General features: G+C 45.5%; 1 protein-coding gene across 7 annotated transcripts in view; it reads right to left on the minus strand.

Annotated features, from left to right (window-relative positions):
• Positions 1-23,204, minus strand: part of ATP9B (ATPase phospholipid transporting 9B (putative)) — a 166,296-nt gene that overhangs the window by 54,309 nt on the left and 88,783 nt on the right. For all 7 annotated transcript variants that reach the window (XM_061131112.1, XM_061131110.1, XM_061131109.1 and 4 more), the window contains one exon: positions 479-639. In XM_061131112.1, coding sequence (XP_060987095.1) covers positions 479-639 — 161 coding nt within the window. The remainder of the gene's footprint in view (positions 1-478; positions 640-23,204) is intronic.

Raw genomic sequence — 23,204 nt, forward strand, 5'->3', positions numbered from 1 at the left:
AAAAGATGTGTTTGCTCAAGAGAGACGGGAGGAGATGGCTGTTGGCAGCTGCAGGACAGTCTGGAGGGAGTGTGTTAACAGTTGAGATAGGCCATGCAGGCCTAGAGGCTCCTCCCCGGGAGGCCCGCTGTCCTGGGGCAGGGCCCCCCCTGGGGTTCGGGGCAGGGTCACCTCACATCAGGGGGCGGGGCTCACACAGGGGCAGGTCCTGGGCTCAGGCCTTCCAGCATTGAGCGGGCTGGGGCCAAGGCTAACAGAGTGGACCCCTCCACCTTCTTCTCAACCGGGAGTTTCAGGCCCATGCTCACATCTCAGAGTCAGTGCCCGCAGTGAAAGGGAAGCAGTCACGGTTAGAGTCAGTCCCATATCTTCCCTCTTTAGTTCTAAGTGGATCATTTCTTTCACACTGAGAACAACACATTCAATAACATCATATTCAATGAAACCAGACACTGGTTTTCCTCATCCTTAAACTCACCTTATGGGAATGATGTAGGAGAAGAGGAGAAGAAAGCGGAAGAGACTGCGGTACCACGGGCCTGCGAATCCCTGCAAGGTCACCATGACAACCGAGAGGGCAACCAAGGCCAGAAATAGTGCTTTGGTCAGCTGATTGAGTTCAAGGTCCAACAAACCAACCTGAAAGAAAATACAGAATTAGCACAGAGCCACAGTGTCTCTAATTTTACAAGTCTAAATACATGTTAGGGAGGATGGTCTTAAGTTTTCTTTTGTATTAGCCTTTATTACAACAAAACACAAAGATGTATTCACTTTACATTTGCTTGGGAAAACTTATGACATTTCGTTTTTCCCAAAAAGGTTCTAGAGATTTAGGGAGAATTTCTGGAAATGAGTCATGGCTCCCAGAAGGTTTCCAGAAAGAGGCTACTGAGAAAACACAAGTCCTGAGATCCTCTCTCTGAACAATGAGGTTACAACCAGCGCTGGACAGAAGGGGATGCGCGGGCACACAGCCGGCTCCTGCGAGAGCACAGGTGCCTTTTCCTCCGCACGGGCCAGGCCAGAACAGGACGGCTGTCTGTCATCCCCCTCTGCCAAGAGCCTCTCTGAAAACAACTTCTCTTAATTAAGAACAAAAGCAACAGATGGAATAGTTAGCTTGCAACGACAACTGGTTAATTTGCAGAAGTCCTCCACTGGAGGTTCTCCCAGGAAGGTACATGACACTCAGATTCAGTCTGTGGATTATTTACCAGCTGAGCAAGACATGGGAAAATTATGTCAGTAAGAATTCATTCCTTTTTTGTGTGTGATCTGTGCGGGATCCTGGAGGCAGAAAGGGTGAGACATCCAAACATTGCCCATCCTATGAGCTAAGAGAACACAGCTCTTCTGAAGCATGCAACTTCCCTTTTCAGCCCAGTAACCTCCACCCAGTCTTCCTCCCGGCCGAGTTTCATGGCCGAAAGACCACCGTGCAACTCGGTGTGGCGGGCAGGAAGGGGTGTGGGGAGGGCAGTGTGGGGCTTTGCAGAAAGGCTTTAGAGCCGCAGAGAGGAGAAGGGACTCCACGCAGCGGCAGAGACGCCTCAGGACGCCATGTCCGCGCCAGTCTGGGTGCTGGCTGTGCTGCCTCGTTGCACAGCTCTCACTGCCATGCCCGCCGTCTTTACCGCTGAGGACCTGCATTTCAGTCTCTGCTTGCTAGCCGTGTGGCTGTGGATAATGTCTCACACTCTCTAAACTTCACTCTCCTCCATGGTAAACTGGCACTGCCCATCTAACGGAGGGGCCCAGACAGCATGCCAGGGGCCCAGACAGCATGCCCCCCCTCAGGCCAGGGCACAGCAGGTGTTAACAGAGCCGCTTACTCCTAAGTTTTATGACTCTAGCAGAAAACTAAATCCTATCGGGTTATTTATCTGTCATCTGAGTTTCTCCTGTATCTGGTACAAATGTTGAAAAAGAGAAATTAAAAAGGGAAACATGATTAGCAAAACTACCAAGACAGCGGGCACCTGGGAGTCTGATTATCAACTCCATTTAAAAACCAGCACGACCAGGACGAATACCTTTATAAACACCTTAAATTTAAAACCTGAAGGATTACTAAGCTGCTTAATACCAGTTTACTTTGTAGTGCCTTTTCAAACATCACTTTGGCCAATAAAAGGCGAGTCTTTCCCAACCTCACATATTTAGTGTATATCTTGTTTTGATTAATATTTGACACAAACCCTCACGAGAATGTTAGAACTTGTACTTAAAAAGAAAGCATGAAACTCTGTCAGAAAATTCACTAAGTGCAGCAGCGAAGAAAATTCATTCATACACAAGCAAGTTTAAAAGTCTACTACATTTTTTGCTAAACTCTAAGGTTATGAAAAATGAAGGTGGCGCAGTGGTAAAAGAATCACCTGCCAATGCAGGAGATGCAAGAGATGTGGGTTCAATCTCTGGGTTGGGAAGATTCCCTGGAGAAGGGAATGGCAACCCACTTCAGTATTCTTTCCTGGAAAATTCTATGGACAGAGGAGCCTGGTGGGTTACAGTCCATGGGGTCACAAAGAGTTGGACACGACTGAGCACACACGCGTGCTAAGGTTATGAAAAATGAGTAAACTATGAGATTTCACCTGGGAAGAAACAGTCAGTCTAACAGGAAATGTTAAGCATATTAAAAAGCAGAGACATTACTTTGCCAAAGAAGGTCCGTTTACTCAAAGCTATTGTTTTTCCAGTAGTCATGTAAGGAGTGAGAGTTGGACTATAAAGGAGGCTGAATGCCAAAGAATTAATGCTTTTGAACTGTGGTGTTGGAGCAGACTCTTGAGAGTCCCTTGGACTGCAAGGAGATCAAATCCTAAAGGAAATCAATCCTGAATGTTCATTGGAAGGACTGATGCTGAAGCTCCAATACTTTGGCCACCTGATGCGAAAAGCTGACTCATTTGAAAAGACCCTGAGGCTGGGAAAGAGTGAGGGCAGGAGGAGAAGGGGATGACAGAGGATGAGATGGCTAGATGGCATCACTGACCCAATGGACATGAGTTTGAGCAAGCTCTAGGAGATGGAGAAGGACAGGGAAGTCTGGCTGCTGCAGTCCATGGGGTTGCAAGTCAGACATGACTGAGCAACTGAACAACAACAGTAGGAAAGATCAAGATGAACACGAGTAATATATCCTATAAGAGAGAAATCTTCTCTAACCAAGCTTATGGACAGAGTCACCTCCTAGAACTGACAATCAGCATCACTGCTGGTTGACACCTTATAGCCTTTAAAGAGGTTGCACACGCAATGGGAATGACAACAGGGACCCAGAAGCAACACGGCTGAAAGTGTGTTTAGGGCAAGCACCCTACTTTCACACCCGACCCAGATACTGCAGGGTCCACTGGGTGGCCTGGGAGCCACTGGGCCCTGGGGTAGGGGCGAGGGGCAAGGGTGGTCTGCAGACCCCACCCCTCTGAGCCAGCCCCCAGCAGGCCCTGGCCCTCACTAAGCCCCCACCCCGCAGACTCAGCCCCTCCACTGGCCCCTTACACAATGCCCCGCCCCTCACTACACCCCCCAACACCCCAACAGGCCCAGGCCTAGGACATGTGACTGCCTCTGGTCGCACTATTTGGACTCGGAACTCTGGAGACTTTCCCCAGATCCTAGCGATGCCTTGCGTCCACGTGTCTGCAGCAGATGAGGCCCTTCCCGGGCTGCGTGGGCTGGCCGGGTATGCAGTGCTCCCTGGGGGTAACCCTGCACTCCTGGTGGTCACTTCCAGCACAGTGACCCGGCAAGTGGGCAGTGGGGCCAGCCAGTCCGGGACGAGCCATGCCAACGGTGTTCTGGAAGCTTCTCCAGCAGCGTGGGGCTGGGCCTCCCTGAGAGTGGGCAGTGGGGACCTGGGCGCCTGATTTATCAACTCCATTTAAAACCAGCACGACCAGGACAAATACCTTGCATTCTCCACTACTTCAACTACTATATAGTTTATGCTTGAATTATTGAGAAAAATAGGGTTTTGGATTAAAATGAAGAAAAATTAAGCCAGGGAAGTAGAGCATGTTTCAAAGCCTGGTCCTCCGCGGTGACAAAGGCGGCCTGAGTTCCAGGCCTCGGGAGGGTCAGATGAAGTCATTACTCATTCAGTCAGCGAGAAAAGACTCAATTACCTCAACGTAAAGATGCTATCAATGAATGCAAAGTGCATATTTTACTCTATTCATCCAAATCCCATTAAAAAGTGAAAGGAATGATTTAATCTGGCCTTCCAGAGTTGGTCTTTTTTGTAATAAAATAAAGAATCACTGTCTTGCAAAATGCATAACCACTACCTCACACTTTCCCCTGCGTTGCGGTAGTGAAGGAAGGTCTGTTAAGAGGCAGGAGGAAGCGGTCAGCAGTGGGCACCAAATTTCCTTTGAAACAATGCCCCATGTGGGACTGAAACGTTACAGGCGGCCACTGCACCCTGATACACAGTTCACTCAAAGTGTTAATACGTTTCCAGTGGAGGAGGACATGTGGTCAGCCGCCTGACTGGTGCCTGTAAGGCGGACATGCTGTCTTCTCCAACCACTTCTAACTGAAAGGAGGGAATAACAAGTTTAGCAGAGAACACACAGTCTCTCAGCAGTGGGCTGTTCCCTGCTGTCTTTCAGGAGCCTTTTCTCAACTACGACTCTTCTTCCTGGAACACAACTGCAACCACGCTATAGTATATATCAACAGTACAGTCTTATTGGAGAGGGGGCGGTCAATTCTAACAAAACACAGTGAGAAGAAGAGAGATAGTTCAACTGTTTTTTAAAAGGTCATTTGCAATTAATTTTATACTCATTTTTCTAGAACTCCCTTGAAAGTTTCTTCAACTTGTCTAAAATGCAATCTGGACTCAAAAACTATTCACCATGAAAGCTAATTAACGCTAAAGCTACAGATTCTATAAAGGTGGTAACTTGAGTTTTGATGTGAATCTCTTCCTTCTTTAAAAACGTTTAAAACACCTAAACAGGCCAGATACCTTTTACTCCGATTTCAAAACCTTTTCACCCCTAACATATATTACTAATCAGTTGAAGTAATTATGACTGTACAAGAAAAGGTAAATTAAGTACTCTAGGAACTAACTTTCAACATTTTTGTAATTTCCTATATTAGTAAAGGAAATTTTCTTCCATTTGTCATAATATTTGTTTTACTTGAAACAACTGTGATAACAAAATTAAATACGCTACTGGAAATTTTAATCTCCAAGGGAAAATCTGTGCATAATGTCTAAGGCACCACAATGGCTCTGGGAAGGGGCTGCTCTGGGGTAATGAGCACAATAATTGCCTGTATAATCTAAGACGCCACTAATGGCAGCGATCACAAATCCACTTAGCTCCTCTTTAATTTATGTACCAAGTTTTAAACAGCTAATGGTTCTGAGTAAAATAATGGTTTATACTAACAATGAAGGGTAAATACGGTATCCTCCTGCTTAATCAACAAAAGATCAGTCAGGTTTGTTAAGGCACTGGGGACGAATGAGACCCCGCCTTATCTCAGCAACACAGCACCTCTCCAGCCTGTCTCGAAGTCCCCCCAAGTACCCAAGAAATCAATGCAGAAGTCTCGTGTTATAAAAACTTAGTAGCAGAGAAAACGAAAGGCATTAATAAGCATCACCAACTGCTCTTCATGTGCTATTATCCTGGATTAATGTTATGTGAACATCCAAGCTCTGTAACCTTCCTTCTAAACTCACATTTCCTTACCTACTACATGAAGGTATTCTGGAATAACAAAACAATAATGTGCAAAATGTCAAAAAGCCAATTTAAACTCTTGAAGAAAGCTAAGTATCATTTTAATTTGTCCTGTATTTTCACTGTAAACACATCTCAATTCGAAAAACAGAAAAGCCTCCAATCTACTAGCAAATACACTCAAGACAACTCTATAGAGGCCGAAGTACAGCCTTACATGACAAAGACGACTTAGGGGAAACAGTGACATTGCTGTTGCTATCTCCGTTTTAGCAGCTAAACTATTCTGGGATCAGCCTGTCAGTCCCACATCATTCAGAATTCGGGTTGTGACTACAAAGCTGACATAGGATCACTGCTTTAACCTCCTGAAATTACTATAAAAAGCACATATTTTTAAATATCTTAAAAACAAATCAGTCTCATATTTTCTACTTATAGCAGAATCTTAAAAATAAGAAAAAAATAAGTAATTTTCAGTAATGTACTTCTGAAATTCTTACACTAAATGTAAACTTCTAAATATCATGGCAATAACTTTTTCCAGTTTAGAGTTTTAAAAGTATTTTTTAAATTATAAAGTGATGCCATATAGCCCTTTTTCCCCTTCTTCTCCAGTTTATTTATTCATTCATGTTTGGACATGAGCGCCTTAGTCCTAAGTGTCTGCCCTGCATGCAGGCACCACCCGCCCATAGACAACTCAGCTATTACCATTTCCTGCCCCAGTGATCTGCGAAATAAGAAGTGCTTCTTTTAGCTGTTCTAGTCTATTGGCTCAATAATCTGTGCTTTAAAAGCTCCTAAACAAGTATCAGCACAGTAATTCTTAATGTTGTATCACCTTAATTTTTAAAAGTCAAAATCTATATTTACACGATACACATTTAAAAGTCTGTACTGAAAGAATATTTCATATTATACATTTTTGCCCACAAATAAATTTTGCCCGACTATTTTAAGATTTTTTTGCTTGCTTACCATATATTATCACATATTTCTTAATATTTAACATTCAAAAATAAAATGGGGTTGCTATGTTTTTCATGTAAACAAAAAAAGCCTTAATGCAAAGCTCAGCTACTGAACCAGGAAGTACAACGCTTTCCATATTACTGTGAGAAACTCAAAAGGAGGGGGGACCCAGCACGAGCCCTCACAGAGCTGACGCTACCTTGGTGCAGATCAGCTCCGTGTTCAGGGCGATGCATGCCATCAGACCACTCTGCCAGCCAGACACAACAAACATGCTGCTAGGGGTGAAATTCCTAAAACCTACAAACAGATTACTTGCTGAGTTTGAAGGGGGCTTCATGAATGAAGAATGAGGCTGTCTTTTCAAACATTCAAGCTTCCAGATCATTTGAGAAATTTCAATACTGGCTCGAGCGTTTGCTATAAAACGTATCCACTCAACATTTTATAATTGTCAAAACTGCCAGAAAATGGCATATTATCTATGAACATGTGTACATACACACATACAAACGTCAGATCTTTTTTTGGCAAAATTCAGACTGACTTCTACATTTATGTAGGATAATTTGGTCAAGCCTGTTACTATCTGACAGCATCTGTCATAGTAGAGCCTTTATTAAAGCATAACCAGTATATTAAAAAGTCATCAAATTTAAAGCAATATAGTGACTCTAAGTGGTAAAATTTTATGTTTTTAATAATTATTATTTCAAATAGGTTCAACTTGTGATACATCAAAGCCATATTTAAAACCAAAAATGAGTAAACATAAATATGCAGAACAGTCTGGCAACTATTTGTAAATTTAATTTGTACTCTATGTACACAACCTACATTAAAATCTATAGCACTGACTATTTAAAACCAACAGTCTTCTAATGGACAGCAGTCCTGGTCCTCTCTTACAACAGCCCACACAGCTCACTGACAAGCCAAGGCTGCAAGGTGACCGTGCCTCGCACGCCACTGTCAGCCGAGCGCTATGCTCAGCGTGGTCTGCGTGCACTGCTGCCGCGTCTCCCGCCGCCACTCGGCTCCTCACTGCTTGTACAGCAACATCTCTCTGCCGGGAAGAGAAAGCGACAGCCACGGTGCAGCATGTTGTGACTTCACCAGCAGAGGGCGCTCAAGTTTGCTCTTTTTTATCCCTGACCGCTGAAAGCCTCCTTTTCATGAAAGAAATTTGATCTTCAATCAGCCAATTTAGTAAATTTAATACATGTTATCTTAGTTTTATTATGAAAAAATTACCCTAAACATCTATGTTGCCATGAAGAATCAAAGACAGAATTTATAGACTTTAACATGATAAACTACATACAGGGGGAAATTTCTTAAATAAAAACTTCTAGCAAATAAAGAATCATATTTAAAGATATGACACCCAAAACACTGTAGGTAACCAGTACAGTAGTACAGTGCTAAGGCTTTAGAAAAAAAGATTTAGATCTACAAATTAAGTCAATAAAGTTGTAACAGCTTATATCAGTGGTTTTGAGATCCTGCATATATTTTCCCTTATTTTTGTCTTAACAATGTAGTAAGCTATCAGTTTTAACTGGTTTTGCCAAGACCACCCACCAACTCAAAAATAACTGCACCAACAGACTAAGTTATCCATTGACACCAAAAACTTCAACATTCAACAACATTCATATAAGTGAAACTTGAGGTCAGGCATTTGATTTCAATTTAGTCTAATTAAACAAGCAGTTTATTTTGGTAATTTAATATTTACTTTAACTGATATTTTACAAATAACATTAACCCACTCTTGAATTCTTACTATCTAAAAGCACAATACCCATGAGTTTAGGGATTAGTAATTTGTGTTAAAAAAAAAAAAAAAGTCTGGAAAAATGTCAGTAAGAGCAGATTTTGTGCGTGGTCACTGGTACGCTCAGGAACTTTGTTTAATTTTACATTTCTTCAAAGATTTTGAAAGTCCCCACACTCTTGGTAATTCTTTTTTCCCTTGAAACATGAAAAATAGATTTTTTTTCTAATAAAAACTCTAAATGGTCCTGATATTTTTAAAGAAAGGCTTTTATTAGGAATCTTAAAATTTTAACAGACTCAGTAAGAAAGGGCTGTAAATCTGCTGAAATATGGGCAGTCATTACCTTTCGTTTTTCTGGTGGATTTTTCATACTGAAGAGACTATACAGTATTTACACAGTTTTCTTCTGGGAGGTATGTGCATGTGTAGTTCTTTATTTTCTCCTGCATGTGGCAAGTCCCTTATTTTAAGTATCATTGTGCATATGTGTGTGTTCTAGAAACACCCTTAAGATACACTCTGAAATATAATTTATAAAATATATTACTGAATTAGAAAGTAATCTTCTCCTTTAAGCACATTAATAATACTGCTGTTAACATCTGGGCTCTGGGACTGCTCACTGAGAGATGACTGAACACACCGCCAGGGCTTCTCAGGCTGCCGCACCAGGGTTCCCAGCACAGTGCCCGCCTCCGAGAGTGCCCTCTGAACTCTGCAAGAGCTGAAACAACTACTTCCTGGCACCCAGAAGTGACACTAGCTTGGAACTGTGGGACCACAGATGATGGGGAAGGCTGGGATTTAGAAGACATATCAGATCAGAACATGCCTTTTCCCAAGAAAAGTGAGTGCCCAGCTGACCCCTGGTGGTCCCCCTCAGGAGGCATGGGGAACAGCTGGGTAGTCAGCTACCAGACCATCCCACTCCCTGGAGATTGCCTGGGACACGACCCAAACAGTTGTTTTGTTTTTTTAAACAAAGTGAATGAAATTGGGTGGGGGGAGGCGTGGGGAACACCCTCCACCTGCATATTTTCCTAATAAAATTTTGGGAAAGGGAATGGTTAAATTTTATTAATAAACAAGGTCATTAATTTCCAGTGAAACTTTAACTTCCAGTTCTAAATTTTTTTCGTAAGAGGTCATGATAAAGATGAATTCCTATAACAAAGTCAGAGATTTGTTCAGTGATTCCAAATGTCACCATCTAAACTCTTCCTTTGGCAAACCAACAAGTAAAACGTATTTTTAAAGGTTTGTGCCAGGGAATGTATTAGACATTAGTTAACAATTTTTATATACAATAGATTCCATGAAGTCTGGTTCCATTATGGACTACTTCCGTCCCATACATGGTAGTATAAAGTTGTTAATTCTAAGTTATAGTGTGTTAGGAGACAAAAAGGATGAGTACCAGGAAAAACTCTCAACGCCTGCGTGCTGCATGTGGTAGAGCTGAGTTCAGTGTGTTTCATGTCCGGTTCTCTGCAGGCAGCTTGGCGCAGCAAGAACCTACACTGCATCACACAGCCCGTGATCAGATGGTGTCACGGGTCCCTGCATCGCTGCTGGGGTTATTGTGTAAGTATGTGGGGATTTATGAACCACTTAAGGTCTCCACCCCAATCTCCGGATATCTGGCACCCATCATGACATAAAACCACTTAGTAGTGTTTTTAAATCAAGAGTCATTAGCTGACATGACAAGATCTGTGTCTAAGATATTTGCTGGAAACAAAGCTATGATCACTGTTTCACTGAACTCGTGAAATTCTCAGTGAAATGTGTATCACCTCTTTGTGATTACGTTAAACACGTGTAAAGATACAGAAACCCTGGCCCTCAGGGCTGCTCTCAACCTGTCCCTGCTCTGACCCACCACGTGGTTAAGGGCAGGTAAACGTCCTCACTTCTTAAGGCAGCACGAGATGCAGGCAGAGGATGGCGCGAAGGGGAAAGGATGAGGAAAGGTACTGCCCTGGCCTAGCACCTGACATCTGACTTTGAATCAATGTCACTCAGTTTTCAAAATCCATGGTTCTCAACATGTGCATTCTTTTGAAAGGAAAACAGAATTTAGCAGATTTACTGAAAATTTTAAATGATTAACATCATATGCTTAAATAAACTTTTCATCTTCCTAGTTATCCTTTTATTATTAACTGTCTATTTAAGAGGTTTATTACTGGTATCTCGGCAAAATATAACATATTTTAAACCATCTAAAATTTTTGTGATATGTCTTCAAAGACATTTTATGAACAATTTCATACTTAATGACTTGTAAGCAATCCCAAGAGTTGGGAATTGTGTGAAAAGTTGCCCAGATTGACAGATAAAGTGAAAAGGTCTGTATTAATTTCCAAATAAAGAAATGCATGGCGTGGTATCGCACGATGATTATACTCTAAAGTACCAATTAGAACGCATCAGAAACCAGAGCAAGTTGACACTCTACAATAAAGCAAATAATTTCCAGTTGGAGGGGCAGAAAATGTTAATATGCAATGTTCAAGACTACAAGAATCTTTGTAAAAGGAAGTAGCTAATAAGGTTTAATGATGCATGTCAGGAAGCCTCAGTATGTAGGGAAACACAGCTGGCTTCATTTTGTAAACTATTTGATATACACATCTTTCTAGTTCGCGATTATCAGCTGTGCCAGTGCCATGGGGGACAGCTTAGCCTTCAGATCGGGGCATTCTTCTTGTTCTCTAAATTACAAGTAAAATACATTAATACAATACGGTGCTATAGGCGAGTGCTCTGAGTGAAGCTTATCTGCTTGAGGAAGAGGATTAAAGAAGTCTTCTGCAGAAAGTCGTGGAAACAATCCCGCCAGCCTAATGGGCTGCTGAGCACCAGGGCCATGAAAACAAATCACAACACAACACCACACTTGGACTCAGAGAAACCATAACTTCCACAAGGTGGTCACCATCCTTCCCACCACGTGTATCAAATGCACACCAGCTGAGAACTGCTCCTCCTGAGAACGCCCAGCCCACACTGGGCTTTCTCCCCGGGGCACACGAGCGCGAGCTGGGAGGCCCTGCACCACCCACGGTGGGCTGTACTCACGCCACCTCCGCGAGGGCCTGCCGCGGCAGGCGACAGCAGCGCTCTGCACCAGCAAACCCTCCGCAAGGAAGCCCTGTGTCAGGCCTTCCACACCCAAAAGCTCTCAGACACAAATTTATTCAGCCACTGGAAAACAACTGCTAGGTCACAACTCTGATACCAAATGCATTAATCACTTGGAGCACACTGATTTTAAATGTGAGTACACATATTAGCAGTTAAAAACGTGCATCTAATGACGAAAGACGTTGCCCTAAACTAAAAGAGCTAGAGTTCTAGTAATTGGTCGTGAATAGTCTTATGGCAAAATACACCCCAGGTTCTCCCTTGGGGGAAGGCCATCCACAACCAGAGCCAGAAACAGTCACTCAGTGGGACCCGGCCCCTAGCCCCCAGGCATCTGGCTGATCACTGAGGCTAGGAGAACCCCAGGAGCATAGGACAGGTGGCACCATGAAAGGGCACCAGTGAGCTAGGGAAAGCCTTGGAAATCTCCAGGTGATGTGTCAAGCCTTCTCCCTCAAAAATAAAGGCTGGGGATTTTGTGGACGGGCTGGAGCCAGGAGTCAGGAGCAGTGAGATTTCAGACAGACTTTGGCATCTTGATAGGGGAGGTACCATCATCGCCATGCCAGCACCTGACTCACTCGTCTATATTCTACGTGAAAAAACATGCTTCAGACAGCAAACAAAATGGATAACCAACTTACTTTAACAAGATTAACTCCACATGAATAACTAACACATAAAGCAGCTTCATTTTGGTAATTTCCAAGCCAATGGCCTTCACAATCTGCCAGGTGCTTTTGCGTGACTTCTGTTACTTGGTTCCAGTTCCGCCTGGTTACAGTCTCTAGTTGAGCCCACGGAGCTGAGGCATGTGGCCAAGCTCACAGCCCCTGGCCCCTGACCACAGCCGGGCCTCCCTGGCTGGTTGATGTAAATAGAAATAATATTTCCACTCTCATCATTAGATCTGTGGCTGGAATGTCCATTAACTACACAAACTTCCATCAGGTTCATGAAATGAAGACTGGTCAGATCTTACTTATCAAAATGCTTTCTTTCACTGTTTTTATTTAGCAGCGGTGAAACTTGCTCAACTGGCATCAGCTACTGTACTTTGGGGAAAAAAGGAGAGACTGAACAGTGATTAAACACGGCGGCCACAGGAGCAGAGAAAGCACGCGCTCGGTGGGGCCGGCGTCTTTCTCTGGTGAAGCAGCTCAAAGGCAAAGCCCCTTGTCGGGTCCACGTGCTGCATGCAGAGCCCTCTGCCTGGGGGGCTTTCTGCTGCGCGGCACGCAGGCTCTGCAGTGGATGCCTCTGTCCAGCAGCGGCCGGCCCGGTGGGCAGAGGCCTCGGGGCTCCCCTGTTCTGGAGGCAGCCGGGTGGGGCAGGGGGCTTGTTGGAAAGACACCAGGAGGAGGGCGAGGTGAGGTGCAAGACTGGATCTAATGACCTCAAAGCTGATAAACAAAAAGCACTCCTGTAATTTCAGAAAACGAGTGAACTGCTGAGGAAAGAACATACATTCACCTAAGATCCTAACACAGGAATGCTGACGGAGGCCAGCTCAGGAAACCCCGCCCACAGGCTCGGCCCCTGCGTCTGTAACCGCAGACTCCAAACGGTCAGCGGGCCGCCCAGACCGCAGCCAGAGGCAGCTCGGTGGGACGGGCAGGAAGCCCCCCTCCTCCCCGGGACGTTGGGAAAGCCCACCACTGACTCCGGGGAGGGGGACCCTGGTTGCACCTGTGGGGCCCTGCTGTGGTCTCCAGCACTGTCTCCAGCGAGCAGGGCTGCGGGAGGGCAGAGAGCCGACCCCACGCTCTAAACTCTTCACCTACTTGGATGTGTTCCCTCCAGACTTGGAAGCGTCCAGCCAGGCCCCGCCACCCTCGGCCCGTGGCCAGTGGGGCCGTCCCTGCTTGCAGCCACATCACCGCCTCGCCCCAGTGTCTCTCCTGAGTGATAAGCACACCGTTCTGGACCCTCAATCCCGCATGGCGGGAGGCATCCTGTGCCTTCACTTCTCGGGCTGGTCGGCCACAGCTAGAAGGCTTGAGCCCGGGGCTGAGGCTCTGGGGTACTCCCCTGGCCTGGTGTTCCCAGGCACCTGGGTCTGTCATCAAGGCGAGAAAGCCCTCAGTTTCACTGAGTCTCTGCTCCCCTCCCGCTGCCTCGCTGCTGCTCCCGTATCGGTGCCCCACGCCCGCTGAGGCCGCACACACCCGTGGGTGCTCTGTCCCACTGTGTGTCCCCCCTCTCCATTCTTCTTTCGTTTGGCTTCTCGGCCTGGAAGTTCCTCTGACATATCTTTCCGCTCACGGGTCCCATCTGCGGCCATGTCCCGGCTCCTGCAATCTCTCGCAGGCACTCTGGGTTTCTGCTTCGCTGACCTCGACTTCCTCGGCATTTCTGCCTCCCTGCTGATGCTCCTGTGCCTGTCCGGGTGCGCTGTCCACTCCCCATCTCGGGGCCCTTAGCATGCTGACCTGACTTCTTCCACATTCCCTGTCTGGTAGCCCCGAGGGCTGTGCCACACCTCAGCCCAGGCCTGACGCTTGCCCTCCCCTTTAGTCTATGGCTTGGAATGTCTGTTCACGGTGGGACACACAGTAGTGTCCGGTAAGAAGTGCCAGTGTTCCTTGCCTTGGGAACCCCATGGACGGAGGAGCCTGGGGGGCTACAGTCCATGGGGTCACAAAGAGTCGGCCAGGACTGAGCAACTTAGCACGCAGGCGGGAGCTGAGGTGACGAGCCTCAGGGAGAGGCTCTCCGTAAGCCCGGGCGGGACTGGTGTGTTGGATGCTGCTGAAGCCGTGCTGACTGAGGCGACCAGCGCCTCCGGTGCCCCGAGCGTGCCCCTGGGCTCCTGAAGGGCAGCTCCTCAGAGTCCATGTCTTTGGGCTTTTTTGGCTGGAGCCCCCAAGTGTGGAGGTGCAGGGTGGGGAAAGAGCGACTCACCCAGGTCACCTTCACGGGTGCTTCTCGATCCCACCCCACGGGGGACCAGGTGGATGAGGGGACAGGTGACAGGAGGTCCCATCCATGACCGTGCCTGTCGCTCAGGGCCTGCTCCTCAGTCTGCCGTGCCCCCCAGAGGAGGGAGGAGCCCCTTCTGGGACCAAGGGCTCGACCCGCACTGCAGCCCCAGGGTGGTCGAGCCGCACTTGCCCCCCAGCACTTCGTCCACACGGTGGTGTGGCTTTCCCACAGCTGGAGGCTCGGGGCTCCTGCAGCACCCACACCGGGAGGCTGGGGCTGCACCCGGGTGTGTCTCTGGGTTTGGGGGACGGGCAGTGATCCTCCGTGCACTCGGTCTTTCCTGCTGCAGAGCCCGGAGGGACGGCCTCTGACAGTGACACTGGAAGAGGTGACGGTTTCCAGCGGCCGGGCCCCCGCTGTCCCCCCGGCTTGGCTGGATGAGGAGGCAGTGCCAAGGCCCCGGGCTGGCGGGGTGGCCCCGGCACAGGAGCAGCCCTCTGCGGACAGGAGCCACGGGCACAGGGGGCCTGCCTGCTGCTGCCCCTCGCCTCCTCTGCGAGGCCTCCGAGGGCCCAGACAGCAAAGTGCAGCCGGGGGCTCGGGCCCCTGCTTCTCCACCGGAGCAGGACAGCCCTGCTGGAGTCACACGGTAAGTCGAAGGTTTGTGGCGACCTCATGCCCGACAAGTCTGTCCGTGCTGTTTTTCTAGCAGCATCTGCTCACTTCATGTCTCTGTCATGTTTTGGAAATTCTCTCAGTATTTCAAACTTTTTTTATTGTTATCAGACTTGCTAGGGTGATCTGGGATCAGTGACCTCTGATGTTACTACTAAGACTCCCTGAAGGCTCAGACAGTCAGCATTTCTTAGCAATAAAGTATTTCTAATGGAGGTATGTACTTTGTTTTTTCAGACATAATGCTCCTGAAAACTTACTAGACTGCAGTTTAGTGTAAACCTAACTTTTATATGTACTGGGAAACCCCAAACTCGTGTGACTGGCTTTGCTGCAGTGGTCTGGAACCAAGCCCACAATATCTCAGGTATAGAAACGCAAACGCTGAGCACCAGACTACTATATTTTTTCTTTGTTAGTATTTTAAAATTCTCAGTTCTCTTGTGCCCCTAACTAGATTTTTGAGCATCTCTGAAGTATCCAGCATTGTGTCTCCTTCCATAGGCTACAGAGGCTTCGATGTTCAACAGTCTGAAGTGGGTCCCACAGACCGGATGGGCTTTCCACCTCATCTTTTATACCAGCCGAGCTTGGAGCTGTCAGAGCAACTGGCCTCTGTGTCTCTGCTGGGCCCGTGGCCCTGGCTCCAGCATCAGCGGCATGGGAGACCCTCAGGGATCAACCCTCCACTGCTTCTTCAGCCCCTAGAATCCTGCCACTCCCCCAAAACGCACAGCCAGCCACACTGAGCCACTTCAGTCCAGGCCGCCGACCCGGAACACCGGGGTCTCCCTCCACACAGGGCTGACTCCCCTCAGTCGGGCATCCCTCACAAGCCAGAGGGTCGGTTTTCAGTGCTCCCCAACCCCCTATGAACATGAAGGCTATCAAGGTCGAATGAGTTTCACACCGTCTGTTATGCGTCTGCCACGTGGACAGAGGGAGACGGCTCCTGGAGGGAGACACGCCTGCACCTGCGTCCTAACTGCTCCACGTGAAGCCCCACACGGGGCGGGTCTGCGGGGGAGCAAGGGCAGCACCACGGTGCTAGGCATTCTGGAAAGAAGTGACCCACCGAGTGGCCACAGAGCACTTACACTGCATTTACTAGTAAGAAACACAACCTACACATAAACGGTAAACAGAAAGCAACAACTTTATATCAACAGTAACAGCAGCAACTAGCTGGACCAGCACACAACAAACAGAACTAACAGAGTTCAGATCAGACAACAGGCAGAAGCAGGCTGGACCAGCAAGGGGAGAAACTGGCCTTCCTGGATGTTAGAAGGACGACCAAGCACTCACATTTTAGCCTGAAAACTAACAGTGTAGCACTAAGAAAATAATGGGCTTCCCTGGTGGCTCAGTGGTAAAGAAACCCCCTGTTGACACAGGAGATGCAGGATATGCGGGTTCCATCCCTGGGTCAGGAAGATCCGCTGGAGGAACTTGCATGGCAACCCACTCCAGTATTCTTGCCTGGAGAATCCCATGGACAGAGGAGCCTGGCGGGTTACAGACCATGGGGTTGCAAGGAGTCAGACACAACTGAGCATGCATACACAACAAATTGACATACAATATTTTTATACTTCTTGAACTAATTATAGTCATTCCAGGGGAAAATACTTAAACTACCCTTCAGCCACTTTTAAATCTTACACTTGAAATCTCTCCTGACGTTACTCTCACTTTGTAGAGGATGTGGACCATGAGCGTCCTGTTTTCTGTCCTTAATGCACTAACTCAGCATTAAGAGAACGTGCAGTCACAACCTAGCATGCTACACACCCTTACTAGGACTGAACACGTGAACTGAATGAAATTGTGCAAATGATGTGATACTTTCAAAGAATCTACTTTTGTTTTACTTAATTAGCAACCATAAATTACCTTTAAAATTGTTAGGATCCTCATCCAGAAAGCCAAAGCTGAGAGCGTTATCTCAAGAGAGGACTGAGTACTAACTAAAGGAGGCAAGGAGACTTTCAGTCCGATTCCCTTCTGCGATCTACAGCACATTCCTCGGGAACCGAGCTCACTGCTCACGAGGCCAAGCGCACACACCCCCGCTCCCGAAATGAGGCACTGCAGTATCACAACGTTCATCTCCAGTACAGGGCGAAGGCAGCAACTCAGACTGAAGTTAAACCTTGGAAGCAGTCGTTTTTTATATCGTTTGGAATTAAAAACATCTTAAATTGATCCATTATGAAAATTCTGTTCTCTATATTGTGTGTTTCAGACCATGTCTGTATCTTAAGGCTATGAAACAATTTTTGTAATTGTAATAAAAAAACAAATTATTGACTTTAACTTAAATTGTTGCTCAAATGACTAAATATTAATCCAGAATAAAACAAATCCTTTTCTGAAGTGTATGGTACACCAGTTGCTCATTTCCACAGGTTAATGAACTGTAGGTAGCGATGTTACAGCTGTCATTTTTCCTGTGTCTCATTTTTACGCCTTTATTCGCGGCCCTGGGAGGGTTTCCATGCCGCACATAACGTGGCATCGGCTGTCAGCAATACTGCAGCAGCGAAGAAGCCTCCTCCTTTATACCATCACTAACAGGCAAGTGAGCAGAAACCGAGGGGCGGCTGAGCTAGGAGACACACATCGGAGTTCCAGTCCTAGCTTCCTACATGTGTCCGTTAACTCTGAAATCATTTCACTTGCAACATTTCAAAAAATTATCCTGAATGTCGGCACAGCAAGTGCCATCTAAAGTAGTCATTTATTGTTTACCTACTTGGGCAGTAAGTGCATTTTCAAAGTTTTAGGAACAAACATTTTTGTTGTGCCACTGCATAAAACACACAAAGACTGTGTGTTAAAGGACTTTGAGAATTTTCAATCTGAGACCCTGCTTTGTGAAAGATCCCCAGTGTTCTCCTTACTCACTGCAAGTGATAAATCCTTCCTTCTTCCCCCACCAAAAAAAAGAAAAAAAAAAAAGAATTTTAAATCCTTTTAGAGTGCTAGGTGCAATCTTTTCATAAATTCATAACTTTTAATGTAAATGATTCCTATGCTTTATCTGTTTTAAAAGAATAAAATTTTGTAAACTAAATCAGCTTCAAAAACTAAGAATAATCAAAAAGGATTGCTTAGCTGCAATTCTGTCTATAACGGGATTTCGCTGGCTTGCTCAGAAATCTCAACATTTCAACGGAAGCAAAAGAGCTGCAGGTGCCCCCCAGTGGGCCCCATCAGCATCTCATTACAGCTGCCTCTCTGGCCTCTCCTGGTCACAGCAGATATTCCCAGCACTCTTTCCTCCTCCAGAAATGAAGTGACTCCACAAACATGCACTGAGTCTTCAGCATATGGACCCTGGTCTTTCGAGGTCTCACAGCATCAATTCTAATGAGCCCACTCTCCAGTCTACAGAACAAACTAACCCCTCCTCCTTGACTAACCTGAATTAAGACAGCTCATATAGTACCCAGCACTGTTAACTAACAGGATGCAGCTGGTCAGAAGAAGTGAAGCACCCAACAAACTGTGAGCACCCGCCTCGGACCAAATTCCTTTTGTATCTCCTCTCCCTTTAATGCTCTCAACACAGCAGCATCACGGTGCAGAAGCGAACCTGGTAGGCAGGGGCATGCCGGGAGGAGGGGGGCACGCCGGGAGGGACAGACCTGGAAGAACACTGCCGAGGCTGCCCCATCCAGAGGTCTTCCCAAGATGTTGCCACCAGACCAAAATTTAAAGTATTAATAAGCAAGTATTTCAACTAGTATATTTTACTGAAGCTCTCTACAGAAGGTGCTGTTCACTGGTGGAGGGGACTAATTAACCTTCACTAGTACGTTTTGGGCTCATTATCCTATTGTCTCTTGAAAATGTTACTAAGCAATACACTGGCACACCAATTACAATTTACACTGTAATTAATTTATTCTACTGATAAGTTAACATTTATTACATTGTGGTAATTTATCTCATAGAAGTTTTATATTCTAATTGGGTTCAAATAATAGGGTTCAAAAAATTTCCTTCTGACTTCAGTGCCTCAAAAAAATATTTGATTTTGATGGTATTAAGCGGTTTAAGAAAAAGCCACACTGAGCAAAGTAAGTCAGAGAAGACAAATATATTATATTGCTTATATGTAGAATCTAAAAAAATGGTACAAATGAACTTATTTACAAAACAGAAACAGAGTCACAGGTGTAGAAAACAAACATGGTTACCAAGGGGGCAGTCAGGGGAGGGATAAATGGGGACCGACACATACACGCTACTACATATAAAACAGATGACTAAACAGGGCCTACAGTGCACAGGGAGCCCCTCTCAATACCGCACGGTGCCTGCGTGGGACGAGACTCTGAAAGCGTGATATGTGTGTGTCTGTACATAATGGAGCCACGCTGCTGCACAGCAGGGACTAACAACGCTTTCAACCAACTCAGCTTCAATAAAATTAAAAAAAATTAACATAAAAAATCCCAAGCCTTTCAAAAATGTTTGATGTGAATACCTGTCCCTCAAAAAGAAATCTTAGGCAGTGAGCAGCTTATTACAGTGGGAAAAAGTCAAACTCACATGATGTATTTTAAAGTTTTGCAAAAGGAAATTATTAGATGACAATGCTAATTACACAGGGGCAAAGAAAGCTATTTAATTTCATGTTAAATGTATCATATACATGCTCAGTTAATGTGGTTGTAAAAATGAAAGTTGGGTACAGTTGCTACTCTAATGTCAACATACCAGAGTTTCTCTTAAAAAGGATATCCAGAATACATTTTTAGGCGTGTGAAAAGACAATTAAGTTGAAACCAGATGTTTCAATACACTGAGGAATACACTTAAATTATCGGTTAGAAAACAGTACTATGGAGGGGAAAACCATGAACCACTGCTAAGTACTGTGACCATCCAGTACACGGGTGGGCACCACACAAGAGGCTGGGATGGCAGAGGTACCAGGATGAGGTGGCACGGAGCCCGGGGCTGCCTCCGGAGCAGGCACCAGACCAGCGTTGCCAGGGCCCAGGGGTGGCAGCGGGCCGGGCGCTCCCGCACACGCAGCCAGAGGGCACGGTGAGGGGCTGGGCTGGAACTCGGTTTCCACGCCCCTGCTGGGGTTGTCACCCACAAGAGACCCAAGGACAGGCACCCCACACACCCTGCCACGGCGTAGCCACGTCTTCCCCTGGCTAGCTTTTCTCTCAAGAAGCAGGAAGCACAGTGGGGATCGAAGGGTCCTGCCTATCCCCCCTGCCTTCCCACACAGCAAGCAAACCAAGTGACTTCCCTTCTCTTCCAACTGACCTCTGGCTTTGAATCTTCTCCAACCACATCTGCTTCTGAACCCACACTGCTCATGACCTGTTTCTCTTCATGGTGACCACGAAGGGACCCCCTCTGCATAACAACTTAGGGTGCTACACCCCAGGTACCCACCACGGTCCTGGGGCTGCCAGCTCTCCTGGGGAGGTGAAATGTACTGTGAGGATCTGAAAACAACAGGAAAACCTCATCTTCCTCTGCTGTCTTCGTTCACAACACAGTCATCCATCCATTCTGGTTCCATCCAGAAGGTTTCCAAGTTGCTCATTTTCCATCTCACTACATCTTTCAGACCGTTATTTCTCACCCACACTGAAAGGCCTTCATCAGAAATGCTCTTGGGAGTAAGTTTTGTGAGCTTATATAAATTAAGATGCAAATGTCATGATAAAGCGATCATCACAAGTTCCATTTATTTCTGACAGTTTTCATGGCCCCAGGACAAGGAATCAGGGATTTCGAAATACAAAGGCACTTATGAAAACACTTATTTGCTTCTTAAATAAATTGTACTTCTCTGTTAAGAAACTGATTATAGGGAGTTTAGTTCAGAAATGATGTTGTTGTTCTTGTTCAGTCACTCAGTTATGTTCGACTCTTTGCGACCACACGGATTGCAGCACGCCAGGCTTCCCTGTCTTTCCATACTTCCCGGAGATTGCTCAAACCCATGTCCATTGAGTCAATAATGCCATCCAACCATCTCACCCTCTGTCAAACCCTTTTCCTCCTGCCCTCAATCTTTCCCAGCATCCAGGTCTTGACATACTATCAATTAGTGCTTACTTTATACACAACAAATGACGAATAAGGCCTCTGAGAAATTTATGTAAAAACTTAAGTCTTTTTAGTGGTACAAAGTATTTACTTTAAATAACAAATATGCTGTTTCCTATTTAGAACACCTGCCTTACAATCAAATTCATATTTTAAAGGAACTAGGGCCTGAATCCAAGTTTTCCGGTTGAGATGTTGGCTGTACACTCTGAGACTCATGTCTCAGAGGTTATCATTAGGACTGCTTCTTCATTCAGCGTCTTGCCTCTGTATTGCTTTCCTGAAATTATAAGTTTATTTATATTCACACTGCTGATGAAGAAACACAACTTTTAATTGTGAGCAGCTGTAATATCCGAGTGTGCGGCTGAGCAAGCGCAGCGAGGCGGTGTGTGCTGTCACAGCTCCGAGGGCCACACAAGGCCTTATCTACGTGCCACTGAATTACTTTATTGGAGGTTTGTTTCTCAAGTTAATCTCCTCCCGATAAGGCTTTGAAACACTATGATTTGTTAATATTAATAACAGTTATCAAAAAAAAGCACTCCCGAAGCCTTTCTATCTCTGTGGATTGACTGTAATACCATATTCCACAACATGTAGCTCTTTTGTGAACCACATGATCCCATTTTTAAACAAGTATTTAAAGCCAAAAATATTTTATTACTCAAGAAGGCAACTATTAAAACAATTAAGGGGTGTGGTGATTGTATACAACCACAAGAAGAGTGTAAAATTTTAATATGAAACACAACTTTTAAAGTATTAATAAACTGCCCTTTTAAAGATAAAAGAGCTAGTCTCAAAACAGTCTTTGATATTTCAACTTTCAAAGTACACCTTGGCTGATCCTATTTGGGCTCTATTATCTGAAATGCCTTTACAACCACTCAGATAAAAGAGGCTCTAATTCACATAATGGCACATATCACCTGTCTGTCAATGAGACGTTTGAAAGCATCTTTTTATTAGAAACACAAATCAATATGCCCATGGGATTATAATAACTGCTGGAAGCAATCTGTATTATCATTTCATCCTTGCTGTTCTTGCTCTGAGCAACTTGTTATTATGAATGGCGTGAAAATGGCAACCTGTCACAATTGATTTTTCTTAACCTCCTGCAAGAATTTTTCCCTCTTAAATGTAATCAAGTATCATCTTATTAAATATATCTCAAGCTAGGTTTTATAAAGCAGTCCATTACTCTAATTGTATTCCTTATAATTTAAAATTTCATCAAATATTACTGTAAAAGTAACTGCTTCATAATACAAACTTTTGATTTGTTCAAAGTTTTTAAACAGAATTTTTGAATTTTGTGTGGACCCCAATCCCTGCTTCTCATCTGCCTCAGTGAGCACTACAAGGGGAACATTCTGATTCTGAGAAGGAGCTCTAAGAATATCTTTTTTAGAACTTTCCTCCACTCTAATTACATTTTAGGATTTATTCTTAATCCCCAAGTCTGAATAAAACATGCTGCATTTTAAACAGTATTTTAATAAGCTCCTGCAATAAGGATAAAACAGTATTTCTGATTATAAAATTATCAAGTTGGATTTATAGAACCAATTTCAAGGCCATTCTACAAGGATGAATTTAAGCAGGATGTCTGCAAGTCATGGAATTCAGTTACAGCCGATAAATCTACGTAGGATCCTCATTTACCCGACTGTGGTGTCCACTCAGGGGCAGTGGCTCTCCGTCTCTGGTGTGTGTCAGAGACCCCAGAGGTTTGGACTGGGGAAGTCTGGGGGTCGGGGGGACTTCAGTTGGATCAGTGCCTGGATGGGAAGCTGATATCACCAACCCAGGGCCACTTAACCTAGGGGTGCGGGTTAGGGGCCAGAGTAAGGCAGGAGGCTGAGCCCCGGAAGGCACCAGGC

Source organism: Dama dama, chromosome 27 (assembly GCF_033118175.1).
Source record: "Dama dama isolate Ldn47 chromosome 27, ASM3311817v1, whole genome shotgun sequence".
Classification (NCBI taxonomy): Eukaryota; Metazoa; Chordata; class Mammalia; order Artiodactyla; family Cervidae; genus Dama; species Dama dama.